This window comes from Limulus polyphemus, unplaced genomic scaffold (assembly GCF_000517525.1).
Source record: "Limulus polyphemus unplaced genomic scaffold, Limulus_polyphemus-2.1.2 Scaffold161, whole genome shotgun sequence".
Taxonomy (NCBI): Eukaryota; Metazoa; Arthropoda; class Merostomata; order Xiphosura; family Limulidae; genus Limulus; species Limulus polyphemus.
Genome location: NW_013665771.1, coordinates 872,403 through 887,042, shown reverse-complemented (window position 1 = coordinate 887,042; position 14,640 = coordinate 872,403). Strand labels below are relative to the sequence as shown.

The window sequence follows — 14,640 nt, the reverse complement described above, 5'->3', positions numbered from 1 at the left end:
AAAAACAACTTCGAAGAGCGATCTACTCCAAGTTTTGAAGCAAGAGTGGGCGAAAATCCTACAATCTAAAATTGATGAGTTGATTCTTACGATGCCCCAAAGGATCAACGAACTCCACAAAGCGAGAGGAAGATCTACTAGATATTACTTAAATTATAAATATATCAATTCATGTTAATATGACTGAAAATTTTCATTTTTTCTGAAAAGGTGGTGTATAAGTGTATTTTGAGAAGGATAGGGCCTTTACCTCGACCTAGATGTGATAATTTATATTTTACTTTTTGTTTGTTAATAGGTGTTAATAAATGTTATAAAGCGACAATAAAATATTTAAATTTATAACTGATATATGTCTTTATTTAATAACACAGAATTAGTACAGTACAGACAAACAAATAATCTAAATATAATAATAATAAATCTAAAATAAACTAGATATAAAATGAATTGCAAAAAAATAAAACAAAATACAGGAAAAATCACTAACTTAAAATTTCTTCCTCCGAGATTTCAGAGTGGTGAAATCATCTGAAACATCCACGCGTTCTGCCTTTTCTGTTTCTATAGTCCCCAGTGGAACAGCGGTATGTCTGCGGACTTACAACGTTAAAAACCGGTTTTCGATACCCGTGGTGGGCAGGGTACAGATAGCCCTTTCTGTAGCTTTGTGCTTCACTACAAACAAACCGCTTCTATTCCTCGTCAGTCATGCTCAGTAACATTTTCGGTGTTAGAAATAAAAATAAGCCAACTGATATTTTTGCGCTATCTTTTGGCAGTTTTTGTCAAACATAAAAAACATGGCGCGTGAGTGCGTAAATGTTTATATATATATTTCTTCAATGTTTTTATTATTGACATTCTTGCAATTGGTTGCATCGTCATAGTTACGCCACTGTCACTTGCTCAAGTTTAAGAGCCATTATATTCAAAACTTAAATACAAGCAGTCCTATAATGAGTCAGGCATTTAACTAAATGAATTACCTTCAACCTCAACGAAAAAAAAAAATATATATATATGCATGTAAGTTTCTGTTGCTTTACTGTGATGTTTTCTGCAGTTTTCAATATCTTACGATGAAAATACTAAATTTAATGAGAATTGTTTTAAAAATTAATGGAAAGCAAACCTGGATTGCCAGCAAAATAATCTCGAAAGTATGGAGAGCTTCAAAATCGTCTCCTGTTTAACTTCTTTAAAATCTTATTACAGCCGATAAATTAATTATGTGAATCATCTGAAACGAATAATTATTTGAGGCCCATTGTCTTAAATTATGTAAGTTGCTACTAAAACGTTTTTACTGTGAATAACAATATTTAAACTAAATAGCAGTGTAGGAAAGAGTGGCAAAGTGAGAGTGCTTTGCTAGACATGCAAACTTACAACGAGAGATTGAAAGTATAAGGAGCTGCTAAAACAACTCCTGTGCTGCCAAAGGCAGCTCAATTTATAGGGGCCTGGGGGCATGGCCCCAAGAAAATTTATATAATATAATTTATAGTTGCGATATCAGTTAAATATGTAAAAGTGGAGTGCTACAGCACCCCCGGTTCCAACGCCTGTGCTAAATATATAGGCACAAAATTAAAACATTTGTTTGTTTGTTTGGAGTTAAGTACAAAGCTACACAATGGGCTGTCTGTGCTCTGCCCACCACGGGTATTGAAACCCGGTTTCTAGCGTTGTAATCCCCCAGACATGCCGCTGTGCCACTGGGAGCTAATTAATACATGATACCCCCATGGCCCAGAAGTAAGTCTGAGGGCTTATAACGCTAACAATCTAGCTTCAATGCCCACGGTGGGAAGAGCACAGAGAGCCCATTGTGTAGCTTTACGCTTAACAACAAACCTAAATCATAGTTAGACAATTAACTACAAAGTTGTAAATTTAGTAAATTCGTGAGTAGTAGCACTAAAAGAAAAAAAATGCAGCTCAAGAAATAAAGCAGAAAGACAATATTTTACAGGATATAGAAATCCTTAATATATCATTGTTTACCATAGGAATTTATCTTTCATAAAACTTGTTATGTTAACAGACAGACGATCGTACAAGTATCTCTTTAGAGAAGCTGAGATATATAATACATTTGTTTTATAATAAAATAGAATGAAAAAAAGGAGCTTTTGTTTTACTAGTATTGGAATAAAACGTGAAAATGAAAAAGCTTGTAGAGGAGATTAAGGTAATTGGTATCGGCGATTGTAAAATTACAACACTAAAAGATAAAGTAGTTAAGTTCAAACTCAGATAAAAATGACTTACAAAACATTATTTGCGAAACTTTTATAAGAAGAATAATGCAGTGAGCGACATACATGTTATTATACATAATGTATCACTTAGCAAGGAAAAGAACTTGGGATTTTATCCATTTATTAGAGTGAGGAAGAAAGGACGCATTATACAACTTGAACAAAAGACCTTTTATCCAGGTATTTACCGTTTGATTTTTTGTGATTATTCTTGAAAACGTTTGTGTATAAACCTATTACGAAATATATCATATCTAGTAGTGCATGTTATTTAAAGGTGTAAGGGTAACTTACAAACAAAAATGGGATATTATTTTGTGAACCGGAAGAGAGATGTGATTTGGACGTTTGTAAAGTAATTTAGATTATGCAAAGTTTCTAATTGGATCGATGCACTAATATTTACGCACTGACAATGTGTAATCACGTCTGTCGTTTAAGATACATTATTTAATTTACAATATAGACTTACTCTCCCTTACTTCATTTCATAAGTACTGAAAAGTTATTGACAGTTGGAAATTTTTTACATGTACCTTGGACAAACAGCTGTCACACTTACAAATGTATACTGATAATACTGTAGTTATTAAATGAAATGTTTTTAAGTTACATGCCATTGATAGGCTTAAGTGTTTATATTGCTAAAATACGGGTTCAACACCTGTTGTGGCCAAAGCGTATATAGCCTACTGTGTAGGTTTGCAAACATAAATTACATAGTCAGTTGTACTTTAGGTTGTTACAGTTTCTATATATTTCGTCACATTACATTACTATGTTTACGTATGTGAACAAAATGCTAGGTATAAAAATTACATTTAGGTATTTTTTAAAAGCGCAAATAGTAACATTTCATATATATGTATATTTATTTATGCGCTTTAACACTTGGTTTTACTGATTCTGGTGGTCACGTTGCTTTGTCTGCTGCCCACCCACTGAGCATGCGTAATAGAGGTGAGTTAAAAAAAAAAGAAAAAACTTCACTTACTCCCACTAAGCCTAAATAAAAGTGGGAAACAACAGGGCAGAGAAATCAAATGAGAGTGAGAAGGAAAATGGCGATTTAAGGCCTTTATAATACAATACGTGTTCCGAATGAAGACATGAAACAAACGGGAACTTTCTTAACACAGCTCTGCATTTGTTTAACTCTTATCCCAAGTCAAAATGGTGAGTAACTCAAAATAATATTTTCATATGCGATCCGAATGAATGGTGGCAGTAGCATAGCTTGATTATTTTTGTTGTTCCACTTTAAGTTTACTTAGTTTAACTTTAAAAAAAGTTAATCATTAATGCTACTTTTTTAACGTTAAGCTAAACAACGTGATCTTATGATTGATTCTTTTTGTTTCTCACAAAATAATAATATTGTGATTTTTTAAAAGTTAACCGTAAGTGATACTAATAGTAATACGAACTTGTGATCAAAGCACACTACCTTAGTACCTACATTGTACATTGTAACAATAACATGAATACTTGGATGATTTGATCATAACCAAAAACTCATCCCAATAATTAGTATAGCTAATTAAAAATATAAATGTACTCTTCTTATTTATTTATGAGGATTAACGTTAGATTTAAAACGCAGAGTTTCATAAGTTGACTACTCTCATTCTTATCGGTATTTTCGACCACAAGTTGATTAAGACTTTAGTTAAATGAAATAGGTTTTTATGACACTGACAGTGAACTTTTACTTAACATTGTTTTAACATTCTTTTTTCATTGATTTGATTCTTTAATTTCACTTTTTTAGTGATTATAATTTTCAATTAATATGAAATACAGCATAGTATTTATTATTTAGCAGATAGTAAAGTCTGTATTACTGTTAGTGTTACTATTGGTATTAGTATTGTTATCAATACTACATTGGAAACATGAATTAAGTCGTATATTACAAGTCTAATTTCAGACATAGTTTGAACTTGATAAACTTAATAACTATTGCACTTGAACAATTTAATATAGTTCACAACATAATGGTTTTTTGCTCATGCACTTTGATAATATAATATAGCATATCAACTACTACTATGTCTGTATCATTCTAAGCTGGTCTGATGAACCCTGTTACTGGATGGCATAATGGCAGGTATAGTGTGGATGATATGTTGTTATAGATTCTTCTTTACTTTCACTATTAAATTTTTATAATTTCATGCCAATCCGGGGAAGCTATAATTTGAAGGTCAGTCCTTTCATTGGTAAAGAGTAGCCTAAGAGTTGGCATTGAGTGCTATCAGCAGTTCAAAATTAGGAATGGCAGCAGGTAATCTTAGTAGCTTTGCTACAACTCAAATTTGTGCAGGTCAGATATGTACCAACTGAACTCACACACATAATTGGTTACATAATGCTCATTGTTTGTGTTTACTTTATTTTTACATAAACAGTAGCTATGACTTACTATATTGCTTGCTTATTACAAGCTACAAACGTAATCAGTGTTACTCGAGGTAAGATTGCTATAGTGAAAAAATTACAAGGAGTTAATATTTGTTACTTTTTATTCCCTCAAAAAAATGTTGATTGCTGAATAATTTGTTCTTCTAACTCAACTGTGTTTGTAAGAATTTACTAAACATGAACTCATAACAGATGGAGTTAGCATGGGGTGTAGTTTGGCCTCTGTATTAACAAATGTATATATGTGTTATCATGAAAAATTTGGTTAAAAGAATGTCCTAAAGAAGTTATACCCCTGTTATATGTCAAGATATGTGGAATACTCTTTACTGTATGTGAAAATGATGAACAAGTGAAGTTTCTTGAATATCTGAATAAATAATATGGAAATATTAAATTCATCTTGGAAAAAGAAAAAGACATACCTACTATTCCTGGACATCCTAGTCATCAAACAATAACATTGGAAGAAATATTAGCAATTTTTTTAATTTTAGCTTTCCAAATAATTTGCTGATATGTTTAGGTGACTTTCTGTGACTGTAGGTTGCCCTGTTTTTCCTGTGTACATGTAAAGTACCACTCCATTTTCCTGGAGCTGGCAGTCAGACTTTACTGAACTCCTACTGTAGACAAAACCAATGTAACAGTATTGTTTCATTAACTTTTTTTTGTGTCTGACTGAGGGTTTATGTATTGAAAGTATATGTATATTTGCATAAATACATTTTATTATGAGGTATATGCTAGGCACAATTCAAGACTTTAAGGAACTTGTATGGCTTCTCACAAATCTATCCAGTGTGGTTTTCTTTCAATAGGACAAAAGATATATAAAAGAAAAGAACTAATTGTCTAATGGGTAAAGTATAACGGTCAAATCTTGCTGCCCTGGATGATGGGTGATATAATTTTCACACCCCTATGCTGTTATCATGTCGTTGAGCCTATCCTCAGGACCACCTGACTCTTTGATTCTCCCTGAGTGCTTACTGTGTAAGCTTATTTTATGTTTCTGGTGGCCTTTTCAATTTCAGATGATGGAGATTTTGCCCCAGGATCATGTCCAGTCTCTGCTTAGTCCTGTATAGGTATTGGAGTATCAAAGTTTGCCTGTCACAACTTTTTTACAGAGTTACATACAAAATTTAGTTAAACTGCCTTATTAACAATATATACTAATAAACTTGGTATCAAAACATAGTTTATAAATCAAATTTTATAGAAGTTTTAATTTCTTAATTTCAAAAGGAAATATTTAAATAAATTCTCAATTTATACCTCTGAGTCATATGATGAGGTGGCACTCTGATTTCTTATTTATACTTTTTTTTCCCTTCCCTTATAAGGGCTTCAGATTGTTCAACCAATTTGTAAGATGTATTATAAATATTTAAAAGCCAGAATATAAAGTTTCAACTTTTTATTTTCTTACAACACATACTATAGATATTTACAAACCAGAATATGAAATATCAATTCTTTGCTTTATTTTGCCATATATATCCAACCCTCATTGACACACTCCTCCCCCCATACCCTCTGTCTTTCAGGAAATGCCCATAATTTTTTCTGACATTGTTATTGGACATGCTTATAGCCAATAGGAAGAGCATATTCTAAACTTCATAAATCATATGATTGTCTGTTCTTGCAGTCAAAGCTGTTGATTCACAAGGAGAGTTTGCTGTGTTTAGACTAATGATGTTGTTTCAGTTAGCAATTGAACCTTTTTAATCTATTTATAGGTTAGCTAGAAAGCCAGACAAACTATTGTCATTTTGGGACATTGTGTTCTAGTGCCTAATATGTTTTTTTGTGTTTTAAGATGCATATATAAAAGGTAAATGAATTTTTGGACAACAAATACAGTAATAGAAAAAGACTTACTAAACCATGCATCCAAGTGCAAAAGACTTCAAGGCTAAAGAAAGTGCTAAATGTCTTGGTTTTTATGTTTATTTTGAACAAAAGTAACTAAAATGTAGAAATTAGAAACTTGTTACTTAGATGAGAAAACTAAAAAAAAAAAAGTTTCATAATCTCTCTCAGAGGAATGTAGGTGAGCTGCTATCTTGGTATATCTCAATAGTTTGTTTACCCAAAGCTCTTGTTGGGTGAGTTATTGCTTTGTTATGCTAGTTACACAGTTCAAAGAACAATAAAATTAAATAAAAGCAGCTGTGAAAAGGTTCAGAGCTCTAAAGTTCTTAGGATAAATAACTGTAATTGTTTGTTAGCATCTGCAATCATTGTAGAAAAAAGGTATTTATTTCATTTCAAATTTTTCATCTTTTAATTTACTATACATTGATGATAGGGTAGTATAAAATAAGATAAAAGTATAATTTTTATAAAAAACTTTCAATATACACTTACGAGGTTCTAGAGGTTCTTTAGATGAAATATGAAAGTGTAAGATGGAAAGAAGTATTTTTATCCCTACTATGAAAATCACCTTTCACTCAGACTCGGTAAAGATTTTGTAAGTTCACAAGTAAAAATACTTTATCCAAAAGTGTGATTATTTGTGTACACCATACTTGTAACATTTACTAAAAGTTTGCCAAATTTCATTAAGATATACTTAGTGCTTCCAGAGTTATAGTGTGTATAATTTCATGATTACATGATGGTCATAAGGCCAGTCAAATTGACTGAGTGTTAATTACTAGGTCTTCTTCTTGAGAATTTTTCAGTATTTGCATTCTGACTGGGATAGCTGTCTCGACATTACTTTGGACCACACTTGTTAAAGGTCATCTACTGTAGGGCAAAGAGGTACTCTGCTGAGATTAATGCTTCCTTTTTGGTATTTACATTTTTGGCCAATCTCATTTCACAGAGTGGTCCTATCCTCTTAGTTATTTCAGACATATTTATTCCAGCACCTGTCAGTCTGGTTTTGGATTCTGCTGAAGCTCTATTTGATCTCACCACTCAGTGTTTTTGTGGTCTGGAAATGTTACCTTCCCAATATATCAGCATCCAGTGATACAGTTGTCATTTTTTATGATACTTCTCGGTTCCCTTCAATCCAGTGTAGGTTTTATGTTGGTAAATTAATACCGAAGAGAGCTTAGATAGAACACTGTAGTATTGTACAGTTCTGGAACACAGAGCATCAAATTTGATGTTTGCCCAGCAACAATGTTATAGATGTATGTTCATGGCCTCTTGAATACTGTTGATGATGATTCAGATCAGTTATTTCTAATGCAACATAATGTAAATTTCCATTATTTTAAGATATTAAAATTGACGTGTACACAAATAAATTGTACTTTATAATGTGTGTGAAATTGACAAGCTGTCAAATTAATGAGGGTAACTATAAGTAGCTCTGTCATTGCTAGAAAAATGTCTCAGTGGAAGCTTTTTGAGAAGCTGAAAATAAAAAGTAATGTTTACATGAAGCTACATTGGTTTTATAATGTTGACTGAAAGCATGTCTAGAGATACACTGTATCTGAAAATGGTTTATTTATATCCGATATGTCTTAACCAAATCATCTAGGACAGTCAGAGTTATTCATGTCAGTTATGTGCAAGTGTGTCCTCGATGTGAAAAAGTTAATTGTCATTTCCCTGCAGGGAATGTCCTTTTAAGGAAGTTAAAAAGTTCTGTACTGCTTAGGTGTGGTAACTATTTATCTATCTATCTATATATATATATATAAATGTATATATGTATGAATATAGTGAAGAAAATCTATTAAAGACTTGCAGATACACTGTACATTGATGAATCTTGTTGAAATTATAGTTTCTTTGTGATAAAATGTATTCTCTCAAATTTGAAGTCTGTATTCAGCTATTTTTTCTGTGTAGGTACTTTGTTAATTACCTTTTATTCTGAATGGCTTACCTTACTCAAATTGTTTCCCAGTTCTGGCAAAAGCTGTTTATTAACAGATGTAAAGTGATGTATCAATAGAAAATAAATTGGTGATATAACAACAGATTACAGGTAGGCTTAATGGTTTGACTTAAACTGTTTTGATGTATGTATAGAACTTACAATGTTATTTGACTTTAAGACTTAAAATTTTTGAAAATACATCTAAGATAGAAAATCTCAGCTAAAAATGTTTTATTACCAGTTATATCATATAGTTTTGACCAGTAACTAACTGGAGACAATCTAAGGAAACTGACAGTTATTGTCAGGTGCTTACCATTGAACCTAAGGTGTGAAAAGGTATTCAGGGTTTTGATGGCTACTTCCCAACTAATGGGCTGTGGCTTCCATTTTGTTAGATAAAACCTTTATGTACATCCAAACGTTTTTTAATCACACACACACACACACACTAAGTAAACAAAGAAAGCTGGAGATACTGTAGACATTACTTACTCAAACTACAAACCCCTATTTTGACTCCATGCTGTTATTTAGAATTACATTTTGGTGGAGGAAAATAGGGATTTGTAGTCATAGTAAATAATGTATACTGTATCTCCAGTCTTGTTTGCTTACTTTTTTATGCTCAACTATGGGCAAAGGATTTCTTGATATGGTAGTTAACTTTATACATTGTACTGATAATAAATATAGCTAGTTGATATGGTTCATGATGATTTACTGTAGCTATTGACTATTCTATTGCATTAGTTTGAGATGTAAAATATTAAGCTGCAGCTGGAGATTTGTCTGAGAATATAGTGAGCATTTATAATTTCAGTGTAACTAAATTCTCTATATATAATGCTTAGCAGTAAGCAAATATATGTCTAAACTAAGACACAACCCCCACTAAGCATGTCTAAAAATTTACCAGTAGAAAAGCATCCTTTCTAAGTAAACATACATGTCTAAAACATTATTTTAAATAAACCTTTGTGTCTTTTAAAGTAATTATTCTATGAATGTATGTAATAAAATTTAATATTGTCTGTTGATTTTTTTTTTTTTACTCCTCCATACCTAATATAGGGGTTGGCTCCCTAAAGACACTAATTGTGTAGTGTACAAAGCATTGAGTATCTATGTTACAGTCATCTAATATTCTGGTATTTCCTTTTCACCCTGTACTTAAGCTTTTCAAAGGAACACCAGATATTTATAATAAAGCTAACTTCAAGGGGTAATGATAACATTATTTACACTAGAATTATGATGTTTTTTAGATTATGTAAAATATAGAAGAACAAATCTACATTTCAGTACTCCCATAACCTTCAGAGTACCTTATTTAGCTTTCTACAAGAGGTTTGGATGCAATATACCAAGCCATTTTTGTTGTAGGCTAGCAAGAGAATAATAATAATAATAATTGCAAATGGGCCATTTTGAGGGGATTTTCTTTTCCTTGTAAGTCTAACGTGTGATTTTTTGTGTGTGCATTTTATGTGTACAGACTTAACAGTCAGTAGTAAAGGTTTTAAAGTGTTGTTTGAACTGAATCTTTACTGTTTGAATGTGTTTTTTTGCTCAAATGTTCTATTAGGGTTTTGTGTAATATCCTTTTGATCCCTAATATGAACCACTATTGTGGTTCAAGATATATATATATATATTCATAAGTATTTTTCCAGAAACTTTCAAAAACACATCAGTGATAATATTTATTAATGATTTCCATTCATATGTCTAGTGCAGGAACTATATAACAGCATTATGTAGGTGAAAGTTGGAACTAATGATGATTGATAATATTTGATAGTGACTTCATCTACTTTACTGTGTTTAGTCATGTAATTAAAGGAAAAAAGAAAATGCTCTACACGACTTTAGTATTACAAAAAAGGTCTTTATACCAAACTGTTTTATTTATCTTATCACAAATTTTTGTTAAATTTTAGTGTTTGCTCAACAAGTGTATAGGTTATAGTTTATACTTGCAAATTTATATATTTTTTTTCCAAGGCAGACAGTGGAGGGGGGGGGATGGTCTACTATAGATATATCATCCTTTAACCAATTTATTATCATCCCTTGGTTCAAGTTGGCCCTTAACTCCACTACTATATTTTAATAATTTCAAGGCAGACACTGGAGGGGGGGGGTGGTCTACTATAGATATATCATCCTTTAACCAATTTATTATCATTCCTTGGTTCAAGTTAGATGGTTTTCTCTTAGGTGGATGTTTTTTCCCATGTTGTGGATGACCAAGATAGGTGTTTTGGATGCTTTTCTCCATATTCCAATTCATCCTGCCACTTGTTGCTTCCATATTCTCTAGTGTTACATTTCTTAGTTTAGGGTCCATCTCTTTGGGTTAACTGATCCAGCTCTCCAAGTCAGTATTGACTCCCATTCAGTATCTGTTTCACTTGGGGGTCTTTTCCAACTTATCTGCTGAGCCAGCTCAGCCTCCTTCTTTGTCTTTCATACATGAAGCTTCTGGCTACCAAAGCTCTCATATCTCTTATTCCTATCTGAGAGGTCCTGTCTCTTTCGGAGACTTTAGCTTATCTTTCTAAATACCTTTATCCCTCTTAGACTCACCTATTAGCATACCCTTCAATAGATTCAGGCAAGCTATTGAAATATGTCCAGTGATCCACTAACTCCTCTTGTGTCTTCTCCTTCTCCATTTTTTAATTGCTCATTCTTGCTGTGACTCAGTCATTCTCACATGATGCTGGGCATCCTTCTTCCACCACCTTGACCAGACTTTTGTTCATAAATACCTATATCAAGGTGGGTTGTAGTTCTGGACATCTTTCATGTTCTGGTGTTTGACTTCTGGAAGAGTTGTCTCTCTACATTAACACCTCTACTTTATACAGTCATTCAAGTATATGTATGTGGCTATTTACTTATAATCATAAACTTGACTTTGGCTCAGACATACAGTATTGACCAAAATATTTTAATTTTCTTTCTTTTGCCTGTTCTCATCCATGGCATTGACTTATGACATGAAGAGCTTTTATTAAGTTTACTATACAGGATTACCTTCATTATTTTATAAGTTCTGATCTGTAAATTTGGCTATGAGTGTTTTGATTGTTATGAATCTTTGTTGTAAAAGGAAATGGTATGTTTTATTTCCAATGTTACTATACCATTCTATTCAACCATTTACTCTGAAACAAGTATAAACTTTATCAAGCATGCTTGTTTACTTGTATGCTGGAAGCTTTGTTACTATGATGATTAGCTACGTGTAAATAATAGTGTAAGTTAGCTATTATTAATACCTTTATAATGTAGGTGTACTTTTGTACTGAGTGGTTTGTATATGAGTAATGTAAAACTTGCAACTGTATTCAATGAAAAAAATTTCTTTCCTTGTTTATTTATAATTTTCAAATGTTGTAGAACTTTTCTAGCACATGCACTGACTGTGTGTTTTTACAAACCTTTGTTACCAGAGTTCAGTATAACTGATTTTTTTATTAGTTTACACACACACACACACACACACACACACACACACATATATATATATATATATATATAAGTTTTTGTATCATAATGTTCTGCCTTCACATGTGGAATACTCTTTTGAAAATAAGGGAAATTTCATTACATTGCACTTTGGATATTGATGCAGGTCAGCAGATTTATGCATGAATATAATTTACACTTCCACTCATTTACAAAGTGCACAGAGTATCAACATACATAGTAATGACAAAAAAGTATTCAGAGTAATCTGTTGTACATCCTGTTGACCTTGAGCAGGATATGACATTCACCATGTAGGTTTCCTGGAAACTGCTCCTTGGATAGAACCCACAAAATGATTACACTACAGCACTGACTTGTTCTTCTGTTTTAGTTTACAATACACTAAATTCTTTGTATATGGTATGTTTTATGTCTGCAACTACAATTTTCAATATTTGATTAGTTTCATTTACATCTTACATATCTAGACTATGTATTAACATAAAATCAGAAAAACACACATCTGATTACTGTAAGCAAATTCATGGAAAATTCTCTTGGGAATGTTATATGTAATTGCTGAAAAAATGATTTGTTTAAAATCTTAATAATATATCAACATATAATTGTAAAGGAACCATTCCTAGGTAATTACACACTTGTGTATGCTTTCATGAGAAATGAAAACAGAACAAAAAAGTATGTATATCAAATTGAATTTGTGAATGTGAAATGTGTACATTCATAGTTATTAGTGCTTTTTTACGTAGCATACAGAAATTAATGGATAGTTTTGTTTTTTGAGATATTGATTTTTTAAAGTACAGTATACAGCATTATACTCTTTTTTTTTAATGTATGTTTATACTTTAGAAAATAAAGTTAATGTACATGCTCATGTAATATTGTTTGCCCAGTTGCATATTACATATGGCATACCTCAAATTATTTTGTCTGCCCCTGTCTAGAACTGGGCAATTTGTTGATTTTGTTAAGTGATTAATCATCAAATTAATTCATCAGATACATTAAACTGATCAATTATTCTCACATGAGATGACTTGAAAAAACAAACTTTTAATGCTAAAAATTGTTTCAATACACCCCCTGGGGGGGGGGGGGCAAGCACACAGACTGTGTAGTTTTGTGTTTAAGATCAAACAAACATGATGGTAATATTTTGATTACTTTCACAGTTGGAATAATCAGAAATTGTAATAACTGAAATCCCTAATTTCAGTTAGTTAATTATTTTTTATGAGTAGTGATACTAAACAGTTATGCTGAACAAACTTGAATTAATCAAATAAAATGACAATATTTTGATTATTGTGTAGTTACAATAATTGAAAACTGTAATAATGAGAAACATTAATTTCAATTAGTTAATTATTTTATGACATTAATTAATTTAATTATAAATTCAATTAATTAATAAATTGCTTGTACTACTAATTGATGTAACCAGTGCCCATATATAATCAATTATATCAACCAATTGAGTTAACTACCCAGCTTTAATTACATGTATGTGTCCTTTGACATACAGGTATGTAAAAAATAACCAACCATTAGTTAGCAATATCAGAAGTTCAATGTACTTATGGTTTATTTTATGTTGAAATCTTCAAAAATATTTTAAACCAAATTAATGTCATAAAGATTCACCAAAAGAGTTTTCATATATTAATCAGCCACCTTTGCTTCCTTTCTGGATTTATAAGGTTGCTGTTCTAATCTCCTGGATATTGTAGAACTTGTATACTACAAATGAATTTGTATGATAGGGTCAAATGAGTTAATGTCATTATAATGAAGGTTGATGAGCATTAAGTCTTGCAGAGTAATCAAACTTAGTTTACTACTTCATTATTATTAGTTGTTTTTATTTGACTGTATTGTTGTTCAAAGTCTGATGGGTGTGTTAGCAGTGTCACTTGGCAGATCAAATACACTGTGTTGGGGCAATCATCTTTATACTATCTGTAAACATTAAGCCAAGTACTACTCTTGATGTTTGTGGATTTGTTCTTGATTAATGTTTGTATTTTAAAGATATTAGAACAATAAAAAATAAATGAGTGGTGTTGAATGTCATTATCGGCTTGACATATATATTTTATTTTCATTTATCGTATATATATACTTTCTGTACATCTTCTATTTTAGAATAGTACAACCAAAGCAGTATTTACACCAGTTTTTTTCTAAAATAACATTATAATGATTTACTACTAAATCAATATTCTCATCTATGTATTCTTAAAAAAATAAATTTAAATTGATTGGACATTTACATCTATTTAATCAATACAATTTCAATTTAAAAATGGTACAAATAATTACTAAATCTGTCAGGATGATTTATTATCCAAAAAGTCATATGTTTATCATATTGTTATGTATCTTGTTTCTTTTTTCTTTCTTCTTGTTTCTTTTACTGTTCTTGTATTGCTGCCATCAAATCTGCTAAGCTGTAGTTTGATTTGCCACTTCTCGTTTCCATCTTTTTTTCTTTTTTTTCTTTCCATCCCACTCTCTGACACCAACGTGTTATGTATCTGCTCGTTTGTTAATTTCTGGTATAAGTTCTTCCCGAGGAAC

General features: G+C 31.4%; 1 protein-coding gene across 1 annotated transcript in view; it reads left to right on the top strand.

Annotated features, from left to right (window-relative positions):
* The first annotated feature begins 3,263 nt into the window (after positions 1-3,263).
* The window catches only part of LOC106477018 (disintegrin and metalloproteinase domain-containing protein 10-like), a 62,117-nt gene continuing 50,740 nt past the window's right edge, over positions 3,264-14,640 (top strand). The window contains exon 1 of the mRNA XM_013937628.2: positions 3,264-3,443. Within this exon, the coding sequence (XP_013793082.1) occupies positions 3,377-3,443 (67 nt within the window). The 5' untranslated portion in view covers positions 3,264-3,376. The remainder of the gene's footprint in view (positions 3,444-14,640) is intronic.